At 49.6% G+C, this 22312-nt stretch overlaps 3 protein-coding genes across 15 annotated transcripts in view; 1 reads left to right on the top strand and 2 right to left on the bottom strand.

Annotated features, from left to right (window-relative positions):
• The window catches only part of ATP6V0D1 (ATPase H+ transporting V0 subunit d1), a 36249-nt gene extending 24889 nt beyond the window's left edge, over nt 1-11360 (bottom strand). The window contains exon 1 of the mRNA XM_014827616.3: nt 11005-11360. Within this exon, the coding sequence (XP_014683102.1) occupies nt 11005-11134 (130 nt within the window). The 5' untranslated portion in view covers nt 11135-11360. The remainder of the gene's footprint in view (nt 1-11004) is intronic.
• The window catches only part of RIPOR1 (RHO family interacting cell polarization regulator 1), a 43158-nt gene continuing 32095 nt past the window's right edge, over nt 11250-22312 (top strand). For 4 of the 13 annotated variants that reach the window (XM_070500389.1, XM_070500401.1, XM_070500391.1 and 1 more), the window contains exons 1-3: nt 11286-11813; nt 17106-17369; nt 19852-19943. The gene's annotated coding sequence lies outside the window, so the exon portion shown is untranslated. Of the gene's footprint in view, nt 11814-17105; nt 17370-19851; nt 19944-21440; nt 21652-22312 lie in introns of those variants that run through there. The other 9 variants (XM_070500392.1, XM_070500394.1, XM_070500390.1 and 6 more) reach the window with 8 other exon arrangements.
• On the bottom strand, nt 11919-13087 carry AGRP (agouti related neuropeptide). Its single transcript, XM_070500403.1, has 4 exons — nt 12913-13087; nt 12661-12790; nt 12416-12501; nt 11919-12209 (listed from the first exon to the last, which is right to left on the bottom strand). Exons 1-4 carry the CDS (start codon nt 12955-12957, stop codon nt 12027-12029), a joined length of 444 nt encoding a protein of 147 aa, XP_070356504.1. The 5' UTR covers nt 12958-13087; the 3' UTR covers nt 11919-12026.

Here is a 22312-nt window from a genome sequence, read left to right on the forward strand (position 1 = left end):
GTTCCTCCACACATCCCTTCCTACCCCACCCCTCAACCCCCCACCTCTCCCCGCCACAAGTCTGCCTGCTGCTCCTCAGGACCACCCACATACATGCAGGGGGCTGCCCCAGCCCAGCCCCCTGAGCTGCAGGGCAGTGGATACAGACAGGCAGAGCAGGCATCAATCAGGTTACGTGACAGCAGCCTAGCTGACTAACTGGCCCTTCAGAGCCTTGATTTTCCTGCCTCTACAAGAAGAGAAAGGCCAATATTCCAGGACAGATTTTTTAAAAGTTAGCCAAGGAGTAAGTGTTGAATGAGACAGAAGCCAGGGAGGCCAATGGAAAGGCCCCTTAAACTGCGGTGTAGGGTAAGGGAAGAGAGTTGTCAATCACCTGATAATAACCCCACTCCTAGCATGACTGAGCGTACCTACAGTGCCTACAGAAAGTTTGGGGTGCCTGGTTTGGGTCTCTCCCAGAGTCACTCTATACATATGTACCTTTACGTGCCACATGTACTCCTATGTGTCTTCCAAAATGCTGAAGGAGGTTAGGAGGAGAAGAGTCGGTCCTCCTGGAGGGAACAGGGTCGCAGGACAAGAATGGAGGCTACTTGAGGAAAGGCAATGCTTCTGGGAGCCTGGGAAGTGTGGCCCTGACCCCTGGTCAGCCTCAACCTCCTACTTGGAGCCCCCAAGACCCCTGGTCCATGGCTGTCACACTGTGCGGTAGCTGCTGCTCCAACTCTGAGAGCTGCCAGCATGACCTGGGGTAAATGAAGACAGCATGGTAGTCAAGACTGGAGCAGCCTGCACTGGGCACCAAGGCGGAGAGCATCAGGGCATGTCCCCTGGCCTTTCCCTTCCTAAACCAGGAAGCTGGGGCACAGGTTGGTGAGGGAAAGAAGAGATGGATAGACAGACGACACTGAGACACAAGCCCTACTTAATCTGAGAAGGCCAACCGGGACTTGGTTGAGGGAAGTAGGGCCCAAGGCAGAGTCCCAAGAGACAGCCACCAGAGGCAAGTGCTATCTATGCAAAGGAGAGGAGACACAGCTTGGCTGACTCACTGGTCCAGCCACACCCCCTTCCCCAGGCTCTCTGGCAGCCAAACGGTCCTGGTGTACCCCCTTGTGGCGAAAGGGAGGATGGCACTGTCAACAGCGAGGGGTTGCGCTCCAGCTCCCTTTCAACACACTCCTCCAATTTAATCACAGCCTCATACTCCTGGTCCATATCTCCCCCAGCCAGCCATCCCTGGGGGAGTAGGCTGCAGGCACCCGCAGAGCCATGCAGGAATGTGTCATAAAGAACAGGGAATACACTGGAGGTGGACATGAGTCTGGGAAAGCCAGAATGGAGACAAGGTAGGCTTGAACCTGGTCATTAAGGACTGGTCTGTCTTGCATCTGTGAAGACAGAGCCTTCTGAGGGGCAAGACTGAAGAGGACGTAGAGGAAGCTTGGGCATCCTTAGCCCTCTACATTCATTCTCAAGCTTGGGCAAAGCTCCTCCCTCCCGACTCCAGTCTCCAGATCCCTTTATTCAGGTCCCTATCCCCTGTCTCTACTGCCTAATGCTGTAGCTAAAAAAAAACAAGTGCTCAATAACTCAGAAACAAAACAATCTATGATACGGTGCACCCTTTCAGGATAGGGGCCTTAGCTTCTCCTCCCCTATATCCCAAAGCCTAGTACCCTTCCAGTAGCAATAAAGAGCTGCCACTTATCTAATCATACTAACATCGCTAGGCACTGTGCTGTTGAATCCTAACAACCTGCCAGTGATTTGTTTCATTTTACAAGTGGGTAGATAAGCTTCGAGGCATTAAATCACAAGCTCAGCACCACACAGCTGGCCAAAAAGGGAGCGATGGTCTGCCCGATGCCTGGCCTCACAAAGAACTCAAGAAAGGTCCTGGTGACCCAGTGAGGCCCTAAGGTCCTGACCCTGAGCAGGTGCAGAGGATTTATAAGAAAGACTGTTACATCATGTCCTTGCACCTGTTCATTCTTGATGCGGACCTTCCTAACAAGAAGGAGTGTGTCTGACAGCTGAGCCCAAAGCACAAGAATAGCTACAAGTTAGAAATGGGGTCTGGGGTGCTGTAGCAGGCACTCTGATCACAGTGGGAAGGGTGAGTGGGCAGCCTGACAGCAGCCCAAGGACAAAACTTGGAGGCAGACCTTGGCCCTCACGGACGGCAGTTCTGTTCCATCTTATTTCCAAGTCTCACAGCCCTAACACAGGAGAAGCTCTGCTATGTTCAGTGTGTACTGCTAAGAAAGTGGGAAAGTGAGACTAATACTTTCCAGAAGGGTTTTATGCAAAATGTTTAAACTGCCATCCAGAAACTCTGGTCACCTAGAAAGCCTATCTTCACGGGCCCTAGATGGCTGACGCCTACCTATGCTGAGGCTACCTCAAAAGGCCCTTGGCATGGTTTCAGTACTGACTCCACCTCAGAAACCAGGCCCTTATGGAATTTCATGCTTTTGAGTACTTGTATATTATTCCATTGAAAGGATAGATCATGGTTACTTAACTATACCCCTGTCATTGAATGTCCTGTTGGTTCGAACAGATTTCTGTTACCAACAAGGCTGGTGTGAACACCTCTATACGCCATCCTGTGCTAATCTAGGGATACAATCCTATAAGTCGGGCTACAGGGTGACACAGTATCTATAGACAATCAATGTTTTAACAAGGTGGTGAAAACTTGTCCCTCAAAAGGTCCATGCTGAGTCACTCTTCCAACAACTTTACTTTTGGAATTAAAAAAAAAGTTATGTTTAGTTAAAAAGAAAACAAAAAACTACCGTGCCCAGTCATGCAGGAGGAGGCACGGCAGGGATGCGAAGAGGAATCCCTGGCTGTTGCTCTCCCTGCACTGCCTGCCAAATTAGGCTCCATGCCAGACGTCCTCGTCAGACCACTCTTGTGTCCACTTGGCCTGCCATTAAGGCTGCTCTCCAGCCTCCTGGCAGGACTCAGGGCAGAACTAGGCTTTCAAGAGAGGCTTGCCCTGGCTGCAAGCCAACAGATGGCCAAGTGTGGGCTGAACTGCTGCCAGCCAGTGTACTGATGACTTCCAGATTGGTATCTTTAGTGCTACTTCCCCTGAGCTCCAGATCCACACAGCCATCTCCCTCAGACACTCGGACCCAGCCCATCTGAGACAGAATACCTCCTCTTCCACCACCCCCTCCATGCCCATCCATCTCTTCCTCTGGTGGTCCCCATCTCAGAAGCAGCTCCAACGCCCACCTAAGTCACTTATGAAGTCAGAAGTCTGACTTCTAACTCCTCTCACTCCTATACCTAATGAAAACTGGCCCAACCTTGTGGGTCTCATCCTCTAAGCTGGTCTCTCACCCAGTCCTTCATCTTTCCTCATGCCACTCCTGCCCTAGTTCAGCCCATGCTCTCTCATGTGGAGAGCTGGAATAGCTGCCTGCCTCCAGCCTGGCTCCTCCTAAATCCACGCTTCAGAGCCCCAGATCAAGTTTCTAATTGTATCATACCACCAATCCCCACCCCCTTCACAATTTCCCCCTTCTTCATCTACTGAGGGATCAAATCTGAGCTGGGGGGGGCCGGTCCCATGGCCGAGTGGTTGGGTTCACATGCTGTGCTGTGGCGGCCCAGGGTTTCGCCGGTTCAAATCCTGGGTGCGGACATGGCACTGCTCATCAGGCCACGCTGAGGTGGCGTCCCACATGCCACAACCAGAAGGACCCACAACTAAAAATACATAACTATGTACTGGGGGGCTTTGGGAGAAAAAGGAAAAATAAAATCTTTATTAAAAAAAAAAAATCTGAGCTGGCTCATGACAGCAAGACCTCCCTTCTGCCTATCCTTATCCTCCACCCTAACTCTGGGGCCAGCATCCTCTTGGGCAGCAGCAGCAGGCTGCCATGGTCACCACCAATGATCCATGCCAGCTCATTAATCTCTGGGTATCTGGGCTCTCTTCATGCAGTGATGCCACTCCCCAGGGCAGTCGGGACAACATGGATCTTCAAGTACTTAGGGAAAAACTTTACATGTGTGTGGGACCCAGGCTCGCAGAGGTCAGAAGTTCAAAGTGCTTGGTCCTTTCACTCCAAGGTGCAAACTCTCCCAGGTTATCTTCTGCACACCCTTCTTCCAATGCCCGCTCAGCTCCTCTCTGTTGCTTGTGGTCAGTGGATTGTCAGGATTGTGTTATTTCTCCCTTTGGATCACACCTGACTCTGAGGAATTTGGGATTGAGATAAGCCCATCCTCCTGTTCAAGCCACAGCCATCATCTAATTTCACCAATTCAATATAGTCTCCTTTAACAAACAAAATGGAACATACAAAGTCTTTCCAGGCAAAAATATAAACAGAAATTCTTAGACATTTCCCACACATTGACCTTGACCTAACCTAAGAATCTCTCCCGTCACTTTTTTTTATTTGTTTTACCATAACCCTCATCCCTCCTGAGCTGCACGTACTTCCAAAGCACCCAAGGCCTTTCATGAGCCAGCCCAATGCAGCTATCCTCACTCAGCCCCTGCACATCCCTGACACGTGTTCTACTCTCTTTTCCCCAATTCCCGAAGCTCCCCTGACACTCCATGCAGTTTCATGTTTCTGAGATTGCTAATACCATTCCTTCTTCCTACCTTCTTGGTCCGGCTAATTTTTTTTTCTAACATCTTTACTGAGATATACTTCATACACCATACAATTTGCCCATTTTAAGTGTACAATTCAATAGTTTTTAGTATGTTCACAGAGTTGTGCAACCATCACCACAACCAATTTTAGAACACTTTCACCACCCCAAAAAGAAACCCTGTACCCTTTAACTGTCACTCCCACCATGGTCCCACCCTCCAAAATGCACCCTGTGCCTACTGCACATTCAATGCTGTTTTGATGTCTACCAGTCTGTCCATTAGATAGAAACACTTGCCCCCATGAAAGCCTTGTGTGACATGTTTTCATTACTCACTCGAGGCCCAACATAGCACTTGCCTCCTAGCAGTGACAGGAGGGAATAACCATAACCATGGTGGGAACAGCTGGCTTCTGAGTGCTCACTCGGTGCCAGACTCTGTGCTTACACTTCACAGACATCTTGGAGAGATGCTATTAATATTCCCGTTGTACAGCTGAGGATAAACGACTTTCCCAAGTTAACAAAGCCAGTAAATGGCTGAGATGGGATAAGTTAATCAGTAAGCTCTGCTCTGTCTACACGTTGTCTCTGCCCAACCACTCCATGCACTGCCACAAACTTCTAGTCCCAGTCTCCTCTGTTCTCATTACGGTAATGACCTCTGAATGGCAAAACCAAATGGAAGACTGTCTGACTTTGTTTCAGTCTCTTGGCCACGTTTGGAATTCACCACCTCGTTGTTTTTCAGGTTCTCCATTGGGGCTACCTCCATCTCAGGGGATGCCCTTGGCCTTTTTGACAGGATCATCTCCCCCACCTCTCCCGATCTTGCTTAATTGAAGCCTTTCCTAGGGGAGACTCTCATCTTGGGCCTCTACTCTTCTGACTCTATACTCTCTCATTCATTGGCCAAACTTTTATCTCAATTCCCCAAACTGTATCCTAAGCTCAGACCTTACACCTGAGCACCAAAAAGAGCCTCTACATCTCCACTCAAACGGCTCACAGATCCCTCGATCTCATCTTCTCACTCTTTCTCCAACCTGTTCCTTCTAAATTCCACCATCATTTCACTCTGCCACCTACACAGTTGCCTGAGTCAGAGATGATGACATCATCCTTGACTCTTCATTCTTCCTCAGCCTCCTTATCTAACCCTCAAGTCCTATCAATTCCTCTTCCTAAAATTCCCCCACAATGGGTGCTCGCCAATGCCTGAATACAAGCTGTCATCATCTCTGCCCTGGATTACTTATAAGAGTCTGCAAACTGTTCTTCCAACCTCTGGTGTTGCCCCCACCTCCAATTTACTTTTCAAACTGCAGGTACATTCAAACACACAAGTCCAGCATGTGTGCGTGTGTGTGTGTGTGTGTGAGGAAGAGTGGCCCTGAGCTAACATTTGTTGCCAATCTTCCTCTTATTGCTTGAGGAAGATTGTCACTGAGCTAACACCTGTGCCAATCTTCCTCTATTTTATATGGGATGCCGCCACAGCATGGCTTGATGAGCAGTGCTAGGCCCACACCTGGGATCCGAACCTGCAAACCCGGGGCTGGCTCCTTAAGTCCAGTAGTTTTACCCTCCCATCCTCTGCACTCAGGACAAAGCACTTCCCATGGCTTTTGCAATCCTCCAAAAGCTGATCTCTGTCTAATTTTCCAGCCATATGCTTGGCCACACGACAGTCAGTGCTGAATGACTTGCCACTCCTGGAAGACACCATCTACATTTGCATCTGCAGTTTCATGTGATGGGTAAATGGCCAAGCCCAGCCTGGAGTCTTTTTTTTTTCTTCCCGTATGAGACTGTCTCTTGTGAAATAATGTTGAAATGCAGAAGATGATGTTGTAATGAATAAAAAACAAGCAACTCAGGACAGAGAGAAATAAAGTGTTCTGGAAGACAACCAGCATATCATATATGTGAGCTCTTTGACCATGTTCCCTGAGCATCTAACTCACTGGCTCTCCTCCTCCTGAATGTTAATTATATTTCTTTACAACAGGAAGGTGATGCCCTGACTGGCTCAAGTGTCAGGTAGAGCCTCCACTCTAAATCAGGAAACTGGCATCTGATACCCATGAGCAGAGTTGCAGCTGCATAATCCAGCAAGCCATATGCTTTTGTATATTTTCCAAGTTTCTGAGTAAGAATTCATAGGAAAATCCTAGAAACACTGAGCAACCCAGGAGCAATGAGAACCCCCTGAACTCACATTATGGTCTCTAAATATCATTTTCCAATTAAAAAAATCAGGTCTCCTAAGAGAAATGAAGACTCTAGGTCTGGGTCAGGAAACGCACAAGATAAGATTAGAACATATTGTTATCTCAGAAATAAGGAAGCTCTCAAAGGCTACAGGATTGTGTCAAAAAGACTTCGCAGCCTATTGAATAAGCTCCCACTAGCCAAGGGAAAATTTGAGTATCAATAAAGTTAAAAGATTGAAGCACAATAAACATATTAAAATCCATAAGTCCAATATGATAATAAACAAAAAGAAGAACAAACAAACCTCATTAGTCATCTTTGGAGGATGTTGGAGAACCAACTCATTATTTTGAGAGCTGATAAGTAAATATGGGAAAGAATCAAGCATTTATCCTGCCTCTCCTATACAAACTGTATTTCAGGGTAACCAGGTAGTTGATTACTGGAAGTTTTCATGCATAGAAGTATTAAAAACTAGCAACTGTAGAAGGAAACATGGAATTAGAATATCACCATTTTTCAACCCCTAATGAAATAACAGTTCTAGGCAATAAATGTCAATGATTCCTTATGTTACAAAAAGAGAAACAACTAGATATCACGTGCCTCCCAATGGAAGCACAAACACTACCTATTAAATATTCTTTAAAAAAAAAAATCAGGGGCTGGCCCCGTTAAGTTCACACGCTCCGCTGCAGGCGGCCCAGTGTTTCGTTGGTTCGAATCCTGGGCGCGGACATGGCACTGCTCATCAAACCACGCTGAGGCAGCATCCCACATGCCACAACTAGAAGGACCCACAACGAAGAATATACAACTATGTACCAGGGGGCTTTGGGGAGAAAAAGGAAAAAAAAAATCTGAAAAAAAGTAAAATAAAATAGATTGGCAACAGTTGTTAGCTCAGGTGCCAATCTTAAAAAAAAAAAAAAAAAAATGAAACCAGAATCTAATTAGGCCTCTAGTTCTAACTAGCAAGTTACAGGAAAAACAAGAGACAGAGGAACACATGAAACTATATATAATAGGAATGTAATCAGCAAAACTGAAATGGAGGGAAAATGCATAAATGAAATAACCCAGCTTCTCCAATAAATAAAAGGAAAAATAACAGGGACAGAGAACCTATATATTGAAAAGACTTGAGATAGCATCAACCAATTGAAACGTATGGATCATATTTGGATCCTAATTAAAGCAAACCATATCAAAAAAACATTTGAGACAATCAGAGAAATCTGAACACTAAATGGATATTTGATGAAATTAACAAATTACTGTTGTTTCTTCTTCTTCTTTTTTTTTTTTTAGGAAGATTAGCCCTAAGCTAACATCCACTGCCAATCCTCCTCTTTTTGCAGAGGAAAACTGGCCCTGAGCTCACATCCATGCCCATCTTCCTCTGCTTAATTCATGGGACACCTGCCATAGCACGGCTTGTCAAGCAGTGCCATGTCCGCACCCAGGATCTGAACCAGTGAACCCCAGGCCAGCGAAGCAGAAAGTGCAGTGCACTTAACTGCTGCACCACTGGGCCGGCCCCTAAGAGGCTGAGTTCTAACAGAAGAGTCAGTAGCAGATGCCCTGCTGGAGTGGAATCCAGGGAGGAAGGCTAGGGTGTGGTCAAGGGTCTATACTTGTCCTATCTTGCAGAACAAATAAACACCCTCTGCCCAATGTCCTGAGCCTTCTGGGAACTTTCCAACACCTGAAACATGTTATCTGAAAACCTCATCACTTCAGGACACACCTACAGATCTCATTAGGGAACACAGGCTTCCTTGGTCTCCCCTTCCCACCTCTCTCTCCCGGTTCCCTCTTCTCTCTTCCCCTAGAGATGGGGAGGTAAGAACAACCAGCAACAAAGGCCTGGAGGCCAGGCCTCTGGTATCACTTTGAGAAGAAAAGAAGGCCTTTCTGTAGAGGACAACTGGGGTTTCTGGTCATTCCTTCCTGCTTCTTCCTGGTTATCCCCAGCCCCTAAAAGTCCTGAGCATCTCCAGCATACGGGGTCCCAAGAATCCCAAATTCGATGTCAAGAAACTTCTAGGAAAGAAACACAAACATCACAGGAGCTGTAATTGGATGGAGGGAACAACATTCTAGCCTAGCACGGCCACAAAGAGGTTCTAAGATGGGGTGGGGGGGCGGGGCTGGGCCTTGAAGGGTGGGAATCATTGAGCTTTATGGGGATGAGAAGGAAGCAGAGGGAACAGCAGGTGCAAATAATACTGAAAACAAGAGCTAACACTTACCTAGCACTTACTCTGTGCTTTGTACTGGGCTAAGTGTTTTACACATAATAAACTTGTTGACATCTCACAACTTTATGAGATGGTGCTGTTAATATACCAGATGAAGAACACAAGGTCTAGAGGTGTTAAATAACTTGTTTCCGGTAGTCCAGTAATTGACAGGGTTGGGAGTCAAACTCAGATTTGTCTAACTCCAAAGCCCGCGGCACTATGTATATCAAGAGCTGGGGCGATGGCTTGTGTCAGGGAAAAGAGTATGTGTGAAAGAGCAACGGAATCCCTGAATGCCACACTAAAGGTCTGGATAACGATCCACAAGGGGGGCATGTGCTCAGCAACGCTGTAGGAAGAATGGCCTAACATGTTTATGGAGGAGGATGGAAGGTCTGTCGGGAAGATGGAAACCCTGTGCCCCCAGAAGCTCTACAGGAGGTGGGGGTGGGGGGTAGACAGCAGCAGGCGTGAAGAAAGCCTAGAATAAAAACAAATTTACCAAATGCCAGTTGGTAATCAAGAGTTCACCTTCAGATTTAAGCAAATTAAGATCTTCCACCAGTCCCAGTCAGTCCACAAAACACATTAAGTGCCAACTGTGTGTGAAGTCCTGCCCCAGGCAGCCTCCCTGTTTTTCCTCCTTTTCCCACAATGAGGACAATCAGGTTGCTGGCAGGATCCTACAACTCAGCATCCTAAAGTGCTCTCCTCTCCTTCCCCACCTCCACTCTCATAAGGGAGGTGAACAACTTTCTTTCCACGCTTATGTCAAAATCATAAAGTCCACAAGCGTATTTTAACTTCAGTAAGCTTTAAAATTTAAAGGCATTTATTTTCATTTTACTAGTCTAGTTTGCAAGGTAAACAATAACTGATTTTTTCATTGAGCTCATTTTTAACCTCAGTAAGTTTCTGATGAGGAAAATTTTCTCCACGGGGTGAATCATCTGGCCATCTTCCCCCTCCAGCTACCAACGATGAGGCTAGCTCAGGGGTATCACTTGGGGGTCAGGGAAGCAAACTCATTCTAGCCACTGTGCCCTTCGATACCACCTGGGAGAGGGGGAAGAGGCAAAGACTGGAATCAGGGACATCTCTAATTCAGTAAATCTGATGCAGTTGTGTCTCAGGAAGTCAATCCCACTTTGAAGTTGTGTGTGCTGAGAAGAAAGGGGAACTCAGCTTCTCACCATTCTTGCGCTAAGAAGCTCTGTCCCAACAGGCATCCTTCTCGCTGAGGGGGTGGAACTTACTGGCCAAATACGTGTGTATGAACTTCCAGACTTTTAGGGCTACCCCTTACTCTCCCAAACACTGCCTCTGCTCAGCCACGGGTCAGGCGATGGGAGGAAACTCTCACTAACCTGGCTCAGCAATTTCCCAGGAAGGCTCACTCCGCCGCCCAGCGCGAAGACACAATGATCCCAAAGGCCCTGATGTACGTGTTAGGGGGAAGTGGAGACTTTTCCGCTTAGCTTCCCTCTTCCCCTAAGCGCTGCCATAGGACAGCTCTCTAGCTGCGTTAGGGTAAAGAGACTTATACGGGCACATCTCACACCGACTAACCACTCCCGAGGAACTCTCCCTTCCAAACTACACGGCGGGCATAACGGGGGAAAAGGCGGCCCCAGCAGAGGCGAACCACCGCGGTTCTTACAGCCTTATTTGCGTCTGGGCCCCGCTCCGAGCTGCAGCTGGAGGTAGATCCCCTTCCAGCGCGCCCTCCATCAGCCCCTGATTCCTAGCGAGGCCTTGAGCTCAGGCCCGGCTCCTCGAATTCTTAGGTCCTTCGAGAACCCCCGCCTCCGGCTTCCACGCCCAGACCTCGGAACCCTTAGGCCCGGGCCAGCCTTCGAGCCGGCCTTTCAAGGCCTGGCGGCCCGGTCCCGCGGCTCACCCTCGAGCGTCTCGCACTGCACCAGGTTGAGGTAGTCCGCCTGGCTGAGCACCCCGGCCTTCAGGCCGCGCACCAGTCCCTCCAGGTAGCCATTGTCCACGTTGAAGTAAAGCTCCGGGAAGAACGACATGGCTGCGGCGGGACCAGAGAACCCCGACCGGCCGGCACGCAGTACGGCTCCCAGATCAGCTGACGCGGCGCCCGCAGCGGGTTGTCAAGCACGTCAGGTGACGCTCAAGCGCCTCACGTGACCACAACGGGGCGGGGCTCTGAGCAGCTCCGGGTTTCCGGGTGGTTCCTTGCGGAAGCACAGGTGTGGCCTGAGGGCAGCCGTCTGGCGCCTGCGCGCTGAGGGGAGGAGCGCCCCCGGCGTCCTAACTTGAGCGGCTTGGAGTGTCGTAGGCCAGCCGCGTGGTGGCGCCCGTGGCAGCTGGGGCTCCATTGGGCCCTCTCTCTAGTTTTCCCGGTCCTGGTGCACCTGGCACTGTGGGGACCGAGGGAGTAAAGATGGGAGTGGGCCGTGCTGCTCCTGCTTGGAAATATTCCAGACTGTTGAGTCAGCCTTCTCCCGAGGGGAACTGAGAACCAGTGAGGGGCGGGCTTTTACGGGGCGCGGGGGGTGTCACACGTCGAGTTAGCTGCAAGCAGGTCCTGGAGCCTAATGCTTGATCGCCAGCCAGGAGTTACAGCCCCTGTGCCGCGCTGCGCCCTCCACTTGCCCGCGTTAATTGGACAAGATTCTCGACGGCTGGAGTGCCGCGCGTTCCTCTGCTTCCCCCAATGGCGCCTGGCGCCCTAAGAGCATGCATGTAAGTAACTCAGATGATGGGGTAGCCCAGGCCCTGGGATAGGGGTGTTTGTGTGTTTTCTTGGGTTGGTGGCACCCCTACCCCTGCTGTGACCTCCCCCCAACCCCGCCCTCCGACGGCCAAGTTCAAAATAACGCCACAGCCTTGAGGTTGGTCCCATCCTTTATTCGCGCCCCCTGTCCCTGTCCCAGACCCGACCCCGACGTCGGCCAGCTAGGTACGGCTGCAAGGGTTCATGGCAGTACCCAGCTTGCGGCAGTAGCAGAAGGCGTTGAAGAAACGGCAGTAGCACGTGGCGCATGGGTCACAGCACGGTACCTGGTGTCCCAGACAGGACTCATGCAGACGTACACAGCGACGCGGGGAGCGCTGCTCGCGGCCTTCCAAGTCTAGTACCTACAGGAGTGGGGGAGGAGGAACGTAGGCATGGGCCTCGGAAGGCAGGACCTCACCTGCCTGAGTGCAGGCAGGATGGTAGTAGAGCATGAGGAGAGATGGTTTGCAGTGTTGCAGTAGGTGAGGGGGTCATGAAGTGGAGAGAGGATGATGCCTAATGCCCCCTCCCAAGGCCTGTGGCCTGGCTCCTTTCCCTGAGCAGTTACCTCTGCCAAGGCCTTGGCCTCCTGCTTCAGAGCCTCTTCTGCCTGTTCAGCAGTTGTCTTCTTCAGTAGGGGCCGGATGCCCAGGCCTGGGACAGATGATGTGAGGGCAGAACCCCCCCATGCACAAAACACCCACCTCGCGGGCCTGGGATTGGGAAGGGGGAAGGAGGACTCGTACCAGGCAGTATAGTTTATGGCCAGAGGGTGTCTGAACCCCACCCAGCCCCACCCATGCCCACACTGACCTGGCAGCTCTGGGATCAGGGCCTGGTCAGTCCTGATGCCCTCCAGGGGGACCAAGCCCATCTGGGCACCCTGCATGGCAGGCAGTGTCAGCAGCAGGGCACAGCTCAGCAGCACTGCGGTCAGCATGGCCTGGCTCAGCAGGAAGACCCACCATTTAGTCCCTCCTCATCCTTGGAGCAGCCTTTAGGTGCCCTACCCCAGTGAGAGGCCCCCCCAGAGAGTAAGAGTCTCTGCCCAACCTGAGGACTTACCTCTGCTTGCTGGATCCTTGCCTCGAGAGTTCTTGGCCACCCCATGCCCTTGGCTTATATGGCAGGGTCTAATAAAGGGCACACACGTGACTGTTCCCTGCAGCCAGAGCATGAGGGGCCCCAGAGGGTGGGGTACAGTTTAGGCCTCTCTCCATGTAACTTGGGCTTTTGGGTGCTGTACAAGAGGGTGCCCATCTCCAATTTTGGGTGAGGTCTCCAGGAGCCAATCAAAATTTGGGAACAAGATGGGGTCCCCAGAGTCCCCAAATTTCTTCAGGGTGGGGAGTTTCTGGGAGGTGGGCAAGCTGGAGCTATTAGCAATAACAAGGCTGGCGGCCCTGAGAGCTTAATTTAATTTGTGGCCCCGGAGATGCTCACTCAGACCCCACGTGGCATGTTGTTTGCTTTGCTTCCAGGAACTTGGGTCAGGGGCATTGAAGGGGGTGATGGGCCAGTGGCCAGAGTGGGGTGGGGGTGGCATGCAGACCTAGACCCTGGGATTTTGGGGGAGAAAAGGGAAGGGGAGAAGCCCACCTAGCCAAAACTAGGCCCTCCTGCCTCCATCCTCAGCCCTGCCTCCCCTCCCCCTCCTCCATCCAGGCTTCTCCAAGACCCCCACCCCTCCTCCTGCCCCTAAACCCCTCTCTGCCTGGGGTTCCTGGAAGCCAAGGAGGCAGAACAGACTGTTCTCTGGGTGGGCGAGCAGCTTCAAAGTAAAAAGCTTTCAGGCCGCCTGCCTCATTAGTGCTAATGGCTGCTCCCTTCCGCCCTGTGTTGTTAGGCCTCTGCCCACGCCTAGTCTCATCAGCACGAGGCCAGGGTAAGGACTACCCTTCTGTGGAGATGGTAGGACACACAGGATCCCACCTGCCCCTGCCTTCCCTCACCCCTCAGGAGGGCTATTTATCACACACTTGCCCACTGGGGAAAGAGATGTAGGCTGAATCAGCTTCAAGGCCTCAATGTACAAACTGGGCTGTCCCAAGGTGGTGGGAAGAAGATGAAGAGGCTGATGGGTTTGTGGCCCAAGTTCACAGAGGCTATTCTGACTATGAGGAGGCCTGAAGAAGTCCTCCCAGCAGCAAATGGAAACCATGGGTTGTCACCTGGCAGCCTTTGGCCTGGTGTCAGCACCAACAATTGTGTGGGGAGGAGGTGCTCTGCACAAGGTGGGCCTGTGGCAGCTTCTTCCACAGATAGGCACTCATGTCTGTTCTTGGATCAGGCTGGCCTTGGGCTCACTAGTAGTTGGCTCAGTAACAATCCTAAGAGCTCGGAGGGTTACATCCTACTGCCCGGGGAAGAGGGGATGGGAGGAGTCAGGGGAGTCAGGGAAAGCCTCTTTGAAGAGGTGGTCCCTGAATAATCCAGCAAGGAGCCAGTCCTCATTTCTCCCCCAAGAATGGTACTGGCTGTTTTGGTGACTCTGTCACAAAGCAGACCTAGTATCAAGGCCTTTCTGGCAGTTGACATTGACCTTTCTCTCCCAGAGGCTATAGCTGGGCCCAATGGTCTACCGCACGGCTTTCTCTTCTCAGAGTGGTGCAGGGTGATGGTGTCAGGCACTGAGGTGTTCTCCCATCATGGCTGGGCCACTTGGGGCTCAGGAAGGGCAATATATCAAATGTTCCCCAAATCATCGTGCCCTGGCCCCATCCTTGGAGATTCTGGCTGAAGAGATGGTGGTGTGGAGCAGGAACTGCATGTAGATTTTGGGAAAGTGCCCTAGGTGAGTTAAAGTGGGGGCTCTGGGCACCTGAGTGGGCCTGGTCAGCACCCATGCTAAGGACAGCTCTTCATATTCTGTTGATGGGGGCTTCCTCCCACCCAGGCACTCAGTGTCTTTGCTCACCTTTAGAGCAGTGGCTGTCTTCACCTGGGTGTTTGCACAAAGGTGTATGAGCCCCATGAATAGTGATAAACAAAGGCTGAGGCACTCACAGTCCCTGGTCAGGTCCAGTGGGGGAGACAGTCAAGAAAACCAACCATCAAAACACAGTTGGATGGGGCTGACTTGGTCACGTAATGGTTAAGTTCATGAGTTCCGCTTCTGCGGTGTGCGGTTCGCAGGTTCAGATCCCGGGTGCAGACCTACACACCTCTCACCAAGCCATGCTGTGGTAGTCCCACATATAAAGTAGAGCAAGATTGGCACAGATGTTAGCTCTGGGCCAATATTCCTCACCAAAAAAAACAAAAAACCACACACGCACAACAGGATGATCAGAGAAATATAAGCATTGGGTATTTGATGGCATTAAGGAATGCTTGTTAACTTTTTTAGTTGTGATAATGGTATTGTGGCTATGCTTTTTTTAAAAAACAAAGAGCACTCATCTTTTAGAGAAACATAATGAAATATTTACTGATAAAATGATATGAAGTCTGGTATTTGCTTCAAAATAATCCGAGATAGGGGGAATAGCAGGAGGTGATATAGATGAAACAAAATTGTTCATGAGTTGGTAATTGTTGAAACTAGGTGATGAGTACATGAGCTTCATTATGCTATTCCAGCTACTTCTGTATATGTTCTAAATTTTACATAATAAAAATTAAAAACAAAATAAAATTTTTAAAATGCAGTGGGATAAGTATTTTGATAGAAGAATGCCCCGGGAGCATGTAGGACCAGGATGGGCACCTACCCCAGCTGAGGGAGGGGACAGGAAGTTGGCTAGGGAAGGCTTCCCGGGGGAGGAAACATTTACTCAGTCATGAAGCTTGAATCGGAGTTAGGCAGATCCAGGCAGGGGACAGTGTAAGTTCCCTGGACCCATAAGTGTCACACGGTTTCCCAAGCTGCCTAGTTATACAGCTTAACCCTGGCACAGGCTCTGCTCCAACCCTAGTTCCTGCCTGAAGGACCCCAGCCTGGTAAACAGTCAGTAGACTCTTTTCGCTCACCTGGGATCCAGGAGTCAGCTGTCCCTAGAGTTGATTCAGTCAGTGAGTTGGTCAGCAAATATCTGTAGCCACCTTCACATTGTACAACTGTGAGTGTGCACTGGCTCAGACCATAGCCACAGGAGCCCAGCAGCACTCATGCCACCCATAAACCCAAGTGGAGTCCAGAGGAAGAAATCAACATTTGTTTATGCCCCACCCCTTCCTCCTTCTGCCCTCCAGTGCCGTGTCCCTCAGCCTCCCTCCCACCACTACTGAATTGGCCTGAAACATGGCCTGTGGGTTTCTTGTTACACCTCCCTCTCTATATACCTATATCTAAAGAGAACTTTCCATTGGTTTATCAAATTTTATAAGTTTTTGCAAATAACCAATCTTTGGCTTGATTTATCAAGTTTTGTTACAATTAAGTTCCTGTCATCCTATCATTTTCCATTTTCCTTGGGTTTGTCGATCCTTATGTTTCTCCTTCCTCCAGATGAACACAGTTGCCTACATCTAGTAGACTATAAAGCCCCCTCAGGAGCCTGTGTAATCTGCTGAGGAGTACAGATGTTGTATGGATGATTTTACTGGTCAGAAGCTGGCATGATGTTCCCAGGACAATGCTTTTTGGCAACAGTGGAAATGCGTGTCCTCACCCCCAAGGGTGCTGTTCCTGATTTTTCCAGCAGGGGGCAGCAGAGCCACAAGCACTAACTGGCTCTTCCAGTCCAGCTTCATTCTGAAACCCAAATCCCCACCTAGGGCAGTGTCCCTGCCCCTATGGCTCATGGGTAGGACTTCCAAAAGGCAGAAAGTGCCCTGGTTGCCTGGAGAGGCGTGGTCCCTCTCAGTCATCTGAGGAGGGGAGCAGGATGGATCGGGGTTATTTCAGGCTGGTGTCTTGAGCCCTCAGCTGTAGGGGTCTCATTGTGATCAGGAGCTTCTAGATGGGAGAGTCATATTTGTTGCATGAATGCCAGTGCTTGCCATTCTCCCATTCATTCAGGAACTATTTATTGAGTGCATGCTACATGACCAGCACTATGCCAAGGCATCTAGACTATAAGGCTAGGTCAGAGGCCATGGTGACATGAAACTCCTGATTCTGGGGTCAGCCAAGCTTCGTGGGCTTGCCTATTGCCAATGAGAGTGTAGCATAGAGTCAAGCCAGGGTTTGGGGTGAAGTGCAGGGCCAGCTGGTGGATGGAACACCTCTTCCCCAGACTGTAAGGGGGCTCAGGCCCAGAGACACCCCTTCCACTCAGGCCTTGCTGTAACTCTCTCTTCCCCTCCCTCCACAGACCTCCCCTTCAATGCTGGAAGTGTGCCCTTTATTGAGGTCCCCAGAACAGCTGAGCTGTGGCTGAAGAGCTCAGATGAAGCTTCACTAAAGGCCCAGGGATGACAAAGACAAAAAGGCCCAGCCAATCTGACTCATGAGATGTGCTTGCAGTCTGGACACATGGGCCTCTCCAAGGTGGCAAAGGCCATCCTATACTCCTCCCCCAGCCCCTTCTGAAGACATCCACAACCCAGAATATCCAAATCCCCAGACACCTGGAGAGGTAACCAGTCTTTCCTCCCACCTGCCAGATCCCACTTTTCTGTGTGAAATCATCTGTTTCTGGGGGTGTTGCAGCACCCCAACTTCTGCCTTAGGGTGAGCCCTCACCTTCAACATGTTCAAAACAGGGCATCAGCCCCCATACTCACAGGAATCCCACACACAAAGTGGTGAGGAGTTTGTCCCATTCTAGGTGATGAGAGGACCCCTGAATATAACAGGCTTTCTGGGGAAGTACAATTTGTGTCCCCAGCAACCCTCCACAGAGGCTTGGCACTGTTGGGCTAGGGAGGGAGCACCCGGGTGTCCTCTGCACTGTCCCTAATCCATCTCCATAGAAGGAGAAACCCTATTCCCTGAGGATGTTCAGCGGCTCAGCTAGAACCCCAGGAACACAGATGTTTCCCAGCAGGAATCACTGGACTACCTGGAAATGAGTCTTTTTTTTTTTTAAAGATTGGTACTGAGCTAACATCTGTTGCCAATCTTTTTTTTTTTCTTCTTCTCCCTAAAGCCCCCCAGTACATAGTTGTATATTCTAGTTGTAGGTCCTTCTAGTTCAGCATGGCTTGATGAGCGGTGCTAGGTCCACACCCAGGATCCGAACCCACAAAACCCTGGGCTGCCAAAGTGGAGCACGTGAACTTAACCACTCGGCCACGGGGCCGGCCCCTGGAAATGAGTCTTAACCTAGAAATTGCTCTTTCTGGTAGAGACCCGGGAGCTCTCCAACCTGTTCACCCCTGCTACTCAAGTTCTGTGTGGGTAAAAACAGAGGCTGCAGGAACTCTGGACATAAGCAGGAAGATGCTGCCTGGGGTGCTTGGCACGGGAGTGAGTTGGTGCCTAACTCGACAGGTTCAAGTGAGCCCAGGGTTAGCTCAAGAAAGCGGAGAGAGCTACAGTGGCTCCTGCTGGACTCACTCCTTTCTGCTTTTACTCCTTCCCACCCTCTGTGCCTCTAGCAGCAAAGAAGGCCTTATGGGGTGGAGGTATGGGAACTGGGAAGAGGTTGAGTCCTGTGGGGGAGTGGTCATCTGGGAGAATTGGGTAGAAAGGATAACCTTTCCACTTAAACCAGTCCCTCTGGGGCACAGCTGTCACCCAGGCACCAAGCCCCAGCCCAGAATGGGAGGAGGAGTTCACAGTGTGCTTGTTCCCCAGAGGCCCCACTGGCCACTTCCCAATTTTGCCCCTGTAGGCCCTGCATAAACTGTCTCCATGAAGAGCCCTGGGATTTGCAGATTTTGCATTGTGGTGCTACTTCTTTTTTTTTGTTTGTAGGTTATTTCACCAGGGGAAAAGGCAATAATTTCCTAAAATCCATACAAATGTGAAGAAAAGCAGAATAGTACTGGTTGTTGTTTTTTAAAAGTGCAAAGTAAAAATAGTAAGGGGAAAAAAACCCAGACAGTACCAGTGAGATGACATCTGTTGTAATTAACAGAAAGCTTGATGCAAACTGTCTTAAATTATAAAAATAATTTATTGGCTATATAACTGAAAAATCCAGAGGTAGGGCTGGTTTCAGATGAGGTTTGATACAATGCCTCTTGATTTTATAAGGACTTGGTATGGCAGACACAGCTGGTTGCCTTCCTAATACCCATTCCTCCTTCCTCCAAAAGGAAGCCCACTTTTGTTTGGGGCAGGGCCTAGTTAAACAGACTAACTTCCTCAGATTCCCTAAGAGTTTGTGGTATCCCTGGGATACATTGTGACCCATGAGACTTATGCTAATGGCTTCTGGGAAAGTTGCTTCCCTGGCAGAGGTACCTCCTTTTCTTCTTTTCCCTTCAACTTCCTGCCTGGAATGTGAATATAATGCTTAGAGCTCTAGTAGCCAACTTATGACCATGAGGCAGCAGCCTTGAGGATGGACTAACTTGCTAAAGATGGCAGACAAGAAATGTAGACAGTGCCTTCAAGGTGTTGTAAAGCAGGAGCACCAACCACGGTCTGCCAACCTCCTGACAGCTTATTGCATGAGACAAACATGAAACACAGGGCTGGCCCTGTGGCCAAGTGGTTAAGTTTGTGCGCTTCACTTCTGCGGCCTGGGGCTCACCAGTTTGGATCCTGGGCGCGGACCTACACACTGCTCATCAGGCCATGGTGTGTGCTGTGGCGGCATCCCACGTAAAAGAACTAGAATGACTTATAAATAGGATATACAACTATGTACTGGGGCTTTGGGGAGGAAAAAAAAAAGGAAGACTGGCAACAGATGTTAGCTCAGGGCCAAACTTCCTCAAAAAAGAAAAAACCCCAAAGAACATGAAACAAATATTTTTTTAAGCTACTGTTAGATTTTCTCTTTCTTGCAGCTAAACGCATTTCCAGCCGATATCTTTAGTTTCCTTACATCTCATGTCCACACTTTTTGTGGTAAATGTTTCATTCTGAGGCTTGTTTCCTTTGTGAACCCAAACTGTCTTCCTGTAGCCTCTGAGGCCTCCTGCTTCTTTGTTCCCATCCTACAGGAGAGAGTCACCTTTGTCCTAGAATTCTCTGGTTTTCATTTTGGAAATCCTGCTAGCATCTACTGCTGAAGGCTGTGGCTGGAGAACTCATGGTAAGTTTCTCTGATTTGGGCAGGGCCTAATGGTCCTCCCTTGACCTTAGCTGAGCCCTTACAGGCCCTGAGCATCCCCAAGGTCAGCCTGTGACTTTCACAAAAGTCCTGACCTCCAGACGCCTTGCCCCTGCCGTGGCCTTGGGGGTAGAATGGGTAACATGGGCCAGCACCCTCTGCCAACGTCAGGGCCAAAAATCTGCCTTGGGAGCCAGGTTTGGGTTTTGGCTTGGGCAGGTGTTGAATTTGGGAAAATTTCCAGCCCAGAAAAAATGATTTTGAGTGTGGGGTCTTATTCTTCCTCAGCAGACCCTTGAAAGTCATGGGTTCAAGGTGTTTTGTTGCTAGGATAGCAGTAGGGCTGTATTTGAGGAGCTGAAAGAGGGTTTAAACTGCAGAGACATCTGGGTATTGTCACAGTCTTGTCTCAGGTCACATAGCTTGTAAGTGGTGGAGCCAAGAGTCAAACCGAGGAGTCGTCACTCCACCAACTCCCCCAACCACAATGCTAAGACCCAATGACACTTGTGACCATATTTTTTTTTTTAACACAAACCCCTTTGATCACATTAGAAGAACACAGGAATGTTCTTCAGTTCCACAAAGAAATATGCTTTCTCCTATTTTCCCTAAAGCACATGGCCCTTTGACCTCTGTTTTATTGTCACACTTTTTTTGGAGACACAGGTACAGAAAATTAGTTCTCCATTTCACCATTGGCAGTGGTGCAGGAGCAAGACTAAAAGCCATACTTGGACTCAGTACTGGGGAGATGTGGAATGCATGCGTGGTCTGAAAGGGGAGGCCATCACACCAAGCAGAGATGTAGGCCCACTGTTGGCAGAGCTTCAGATTTTTCAAGAAAAACCGGAAAACTGAGTTGTCGGGTTTATTTTAAGATCTTATTTTTCCTTTTTCTCCCCAAAGTCCCCCGGTATATAGTTGTATATTTTTAGTTGTGGGTCCTTCTAGCTGTGGCATGTGGGACGCTGCCTCAGCATGGCTTGACAAGCAGTGCCATGTCCACGCCCAGGATCCAAACAGGTGAAACCCTAGGCTGCTGAAGCGGAATGCACAAACTTAACCACTTGGCCACAGGGCCAGCCCTGAAAACTGAATTTTTATATGCTGTTTCAATGTTGGCTCAAAAAAGCATTATGCAGGTTGTCAGGTTCCCACTTCCAACATAATGGGATAGAATTTCTGTCCTCGCCTAAAGTAATGTGAGAACAGGCAGGAAGATGTCCTTTTTCCTGCAATACTGGTAGGTTTCCTGGAGGAGGTGGTACTTAAAGGAGGTTCCTAAAGGTGGAGGGAGCTTCCTGAAAAGAGGAGGGTAGGGAGTGACCTCCAGTACAGCTTTTGCACAGTAGTTCATGACAGGAATGCTCATGGGCCCTGCGGTTTCCTAGCCCCCACTGGCCCACACCTGCAGCTTCCTGGTTCCAGGATTGAGGGACTCGGCCCACTTCTATCCTCCAGTTTTCTTCTTCCTAGGAACAAAGCAATAGCTGAAGAAGTCCCAGAAGTCCTCCCAGCCAACCTGGGCTAGAGCCTACTCCCTGAAGTTGCCAAAGGGAACCCTCAGCTCTTGGGGCCTTCCCCTTGACCCTGGAAGGTGGGGCAGCAAAGAGAAGGGAGGAGAGCTGGAGGATTCCCCATTGGGTGAGAGTCATCCTCCCCAGGCTACCCCTACTTTTCAGAAAGGGTAAGCCATCTAGGGCAGCTACCTAGACGCCACCCTTGGGTGGGTAGAGCATGGGAGGCTGTACCTTACTTCTGTCTTCTGAACTACATTATCATTCCATTTCAACATCATAAATAGCACAGCAACCTCATATTATGGGCCTCCCAATGTGATGCAGTTATCACCAATGTAGGATTCTTGACAAAAATGTTTAACATAAATCTAATCTTGGGGCTGGCCCCGTGGCCGAGTGGTTAAGTTTGTGCACTCTGCTTTGGCAGCCCAGGGTTTCGCTGGTTGGGATCCTGGGCGCGGACATAGCACCGCTCATCAGGCCATGCTGAGGTGGCATCCCATGTGCCACAACTAGAAGGACCCACAACTAAAATATGCAACTATGTACCAGGAGGCTTTGGAGAGAAGAAGGAAAAATTTTATAAAAAAATTAAAATGAAAAAGCGTTGGTATTACTGTATTAAAAAAAACTAATTTTGAGGAAGCAATTAGATAAATCCAGAATATGGTGCTATAAAATTGGCCTGAGCTAGTAAAAAAAAAACCAGTGACACAAAAAACAAACAAAAAGGCTGAATGTGGAGCAGAGAATACTCTTCTATATTAAAAGAAACTAAAAAGACCTAACAAGCAAATGCAAGATGTGAATCTTGCCTCCTGAGCTAAA

The sequence above is a fragment of the Equus asinus genome, chromosome 28 (assembly GCF_041296235.1).
Source record: "Equus asinus isolate D_3611 breed Donkey chromosome 28, EquAss-T2T_v2, whole genome shotgun sequence".
NCBI lineage: Eukaryota > Metazoa > Chordata > Mammalia > Perissodactyla > Equidae > Equus > Equus asinus.

Excerpts from the sequence above, each read along its gene's own strand:
- AGRP (XM_070500403.1), bottom strand. The coding sequence starts at position 12,957 with ATGGGGTGGCCAAGAACTCTCGAGGCAAGGATCCAGCAAGCAGAG. Across the intron at positions 12,791-12,912 it reads CAAGGATCCAGCAAGCAGAG|GCCATGCTGACCGCAGTGCT; the intron begins GTAAGTCCTCAG and ends CTGCTGAGCCAG. Across the intron at positions 12,210-12,415 it reads AGGCCAAGGCCTTGGCAGAG|GTACTAGACTTGGAAGGCCG; the intron begins GTAACTGCTCAG and ends CCACTCCTGTAG.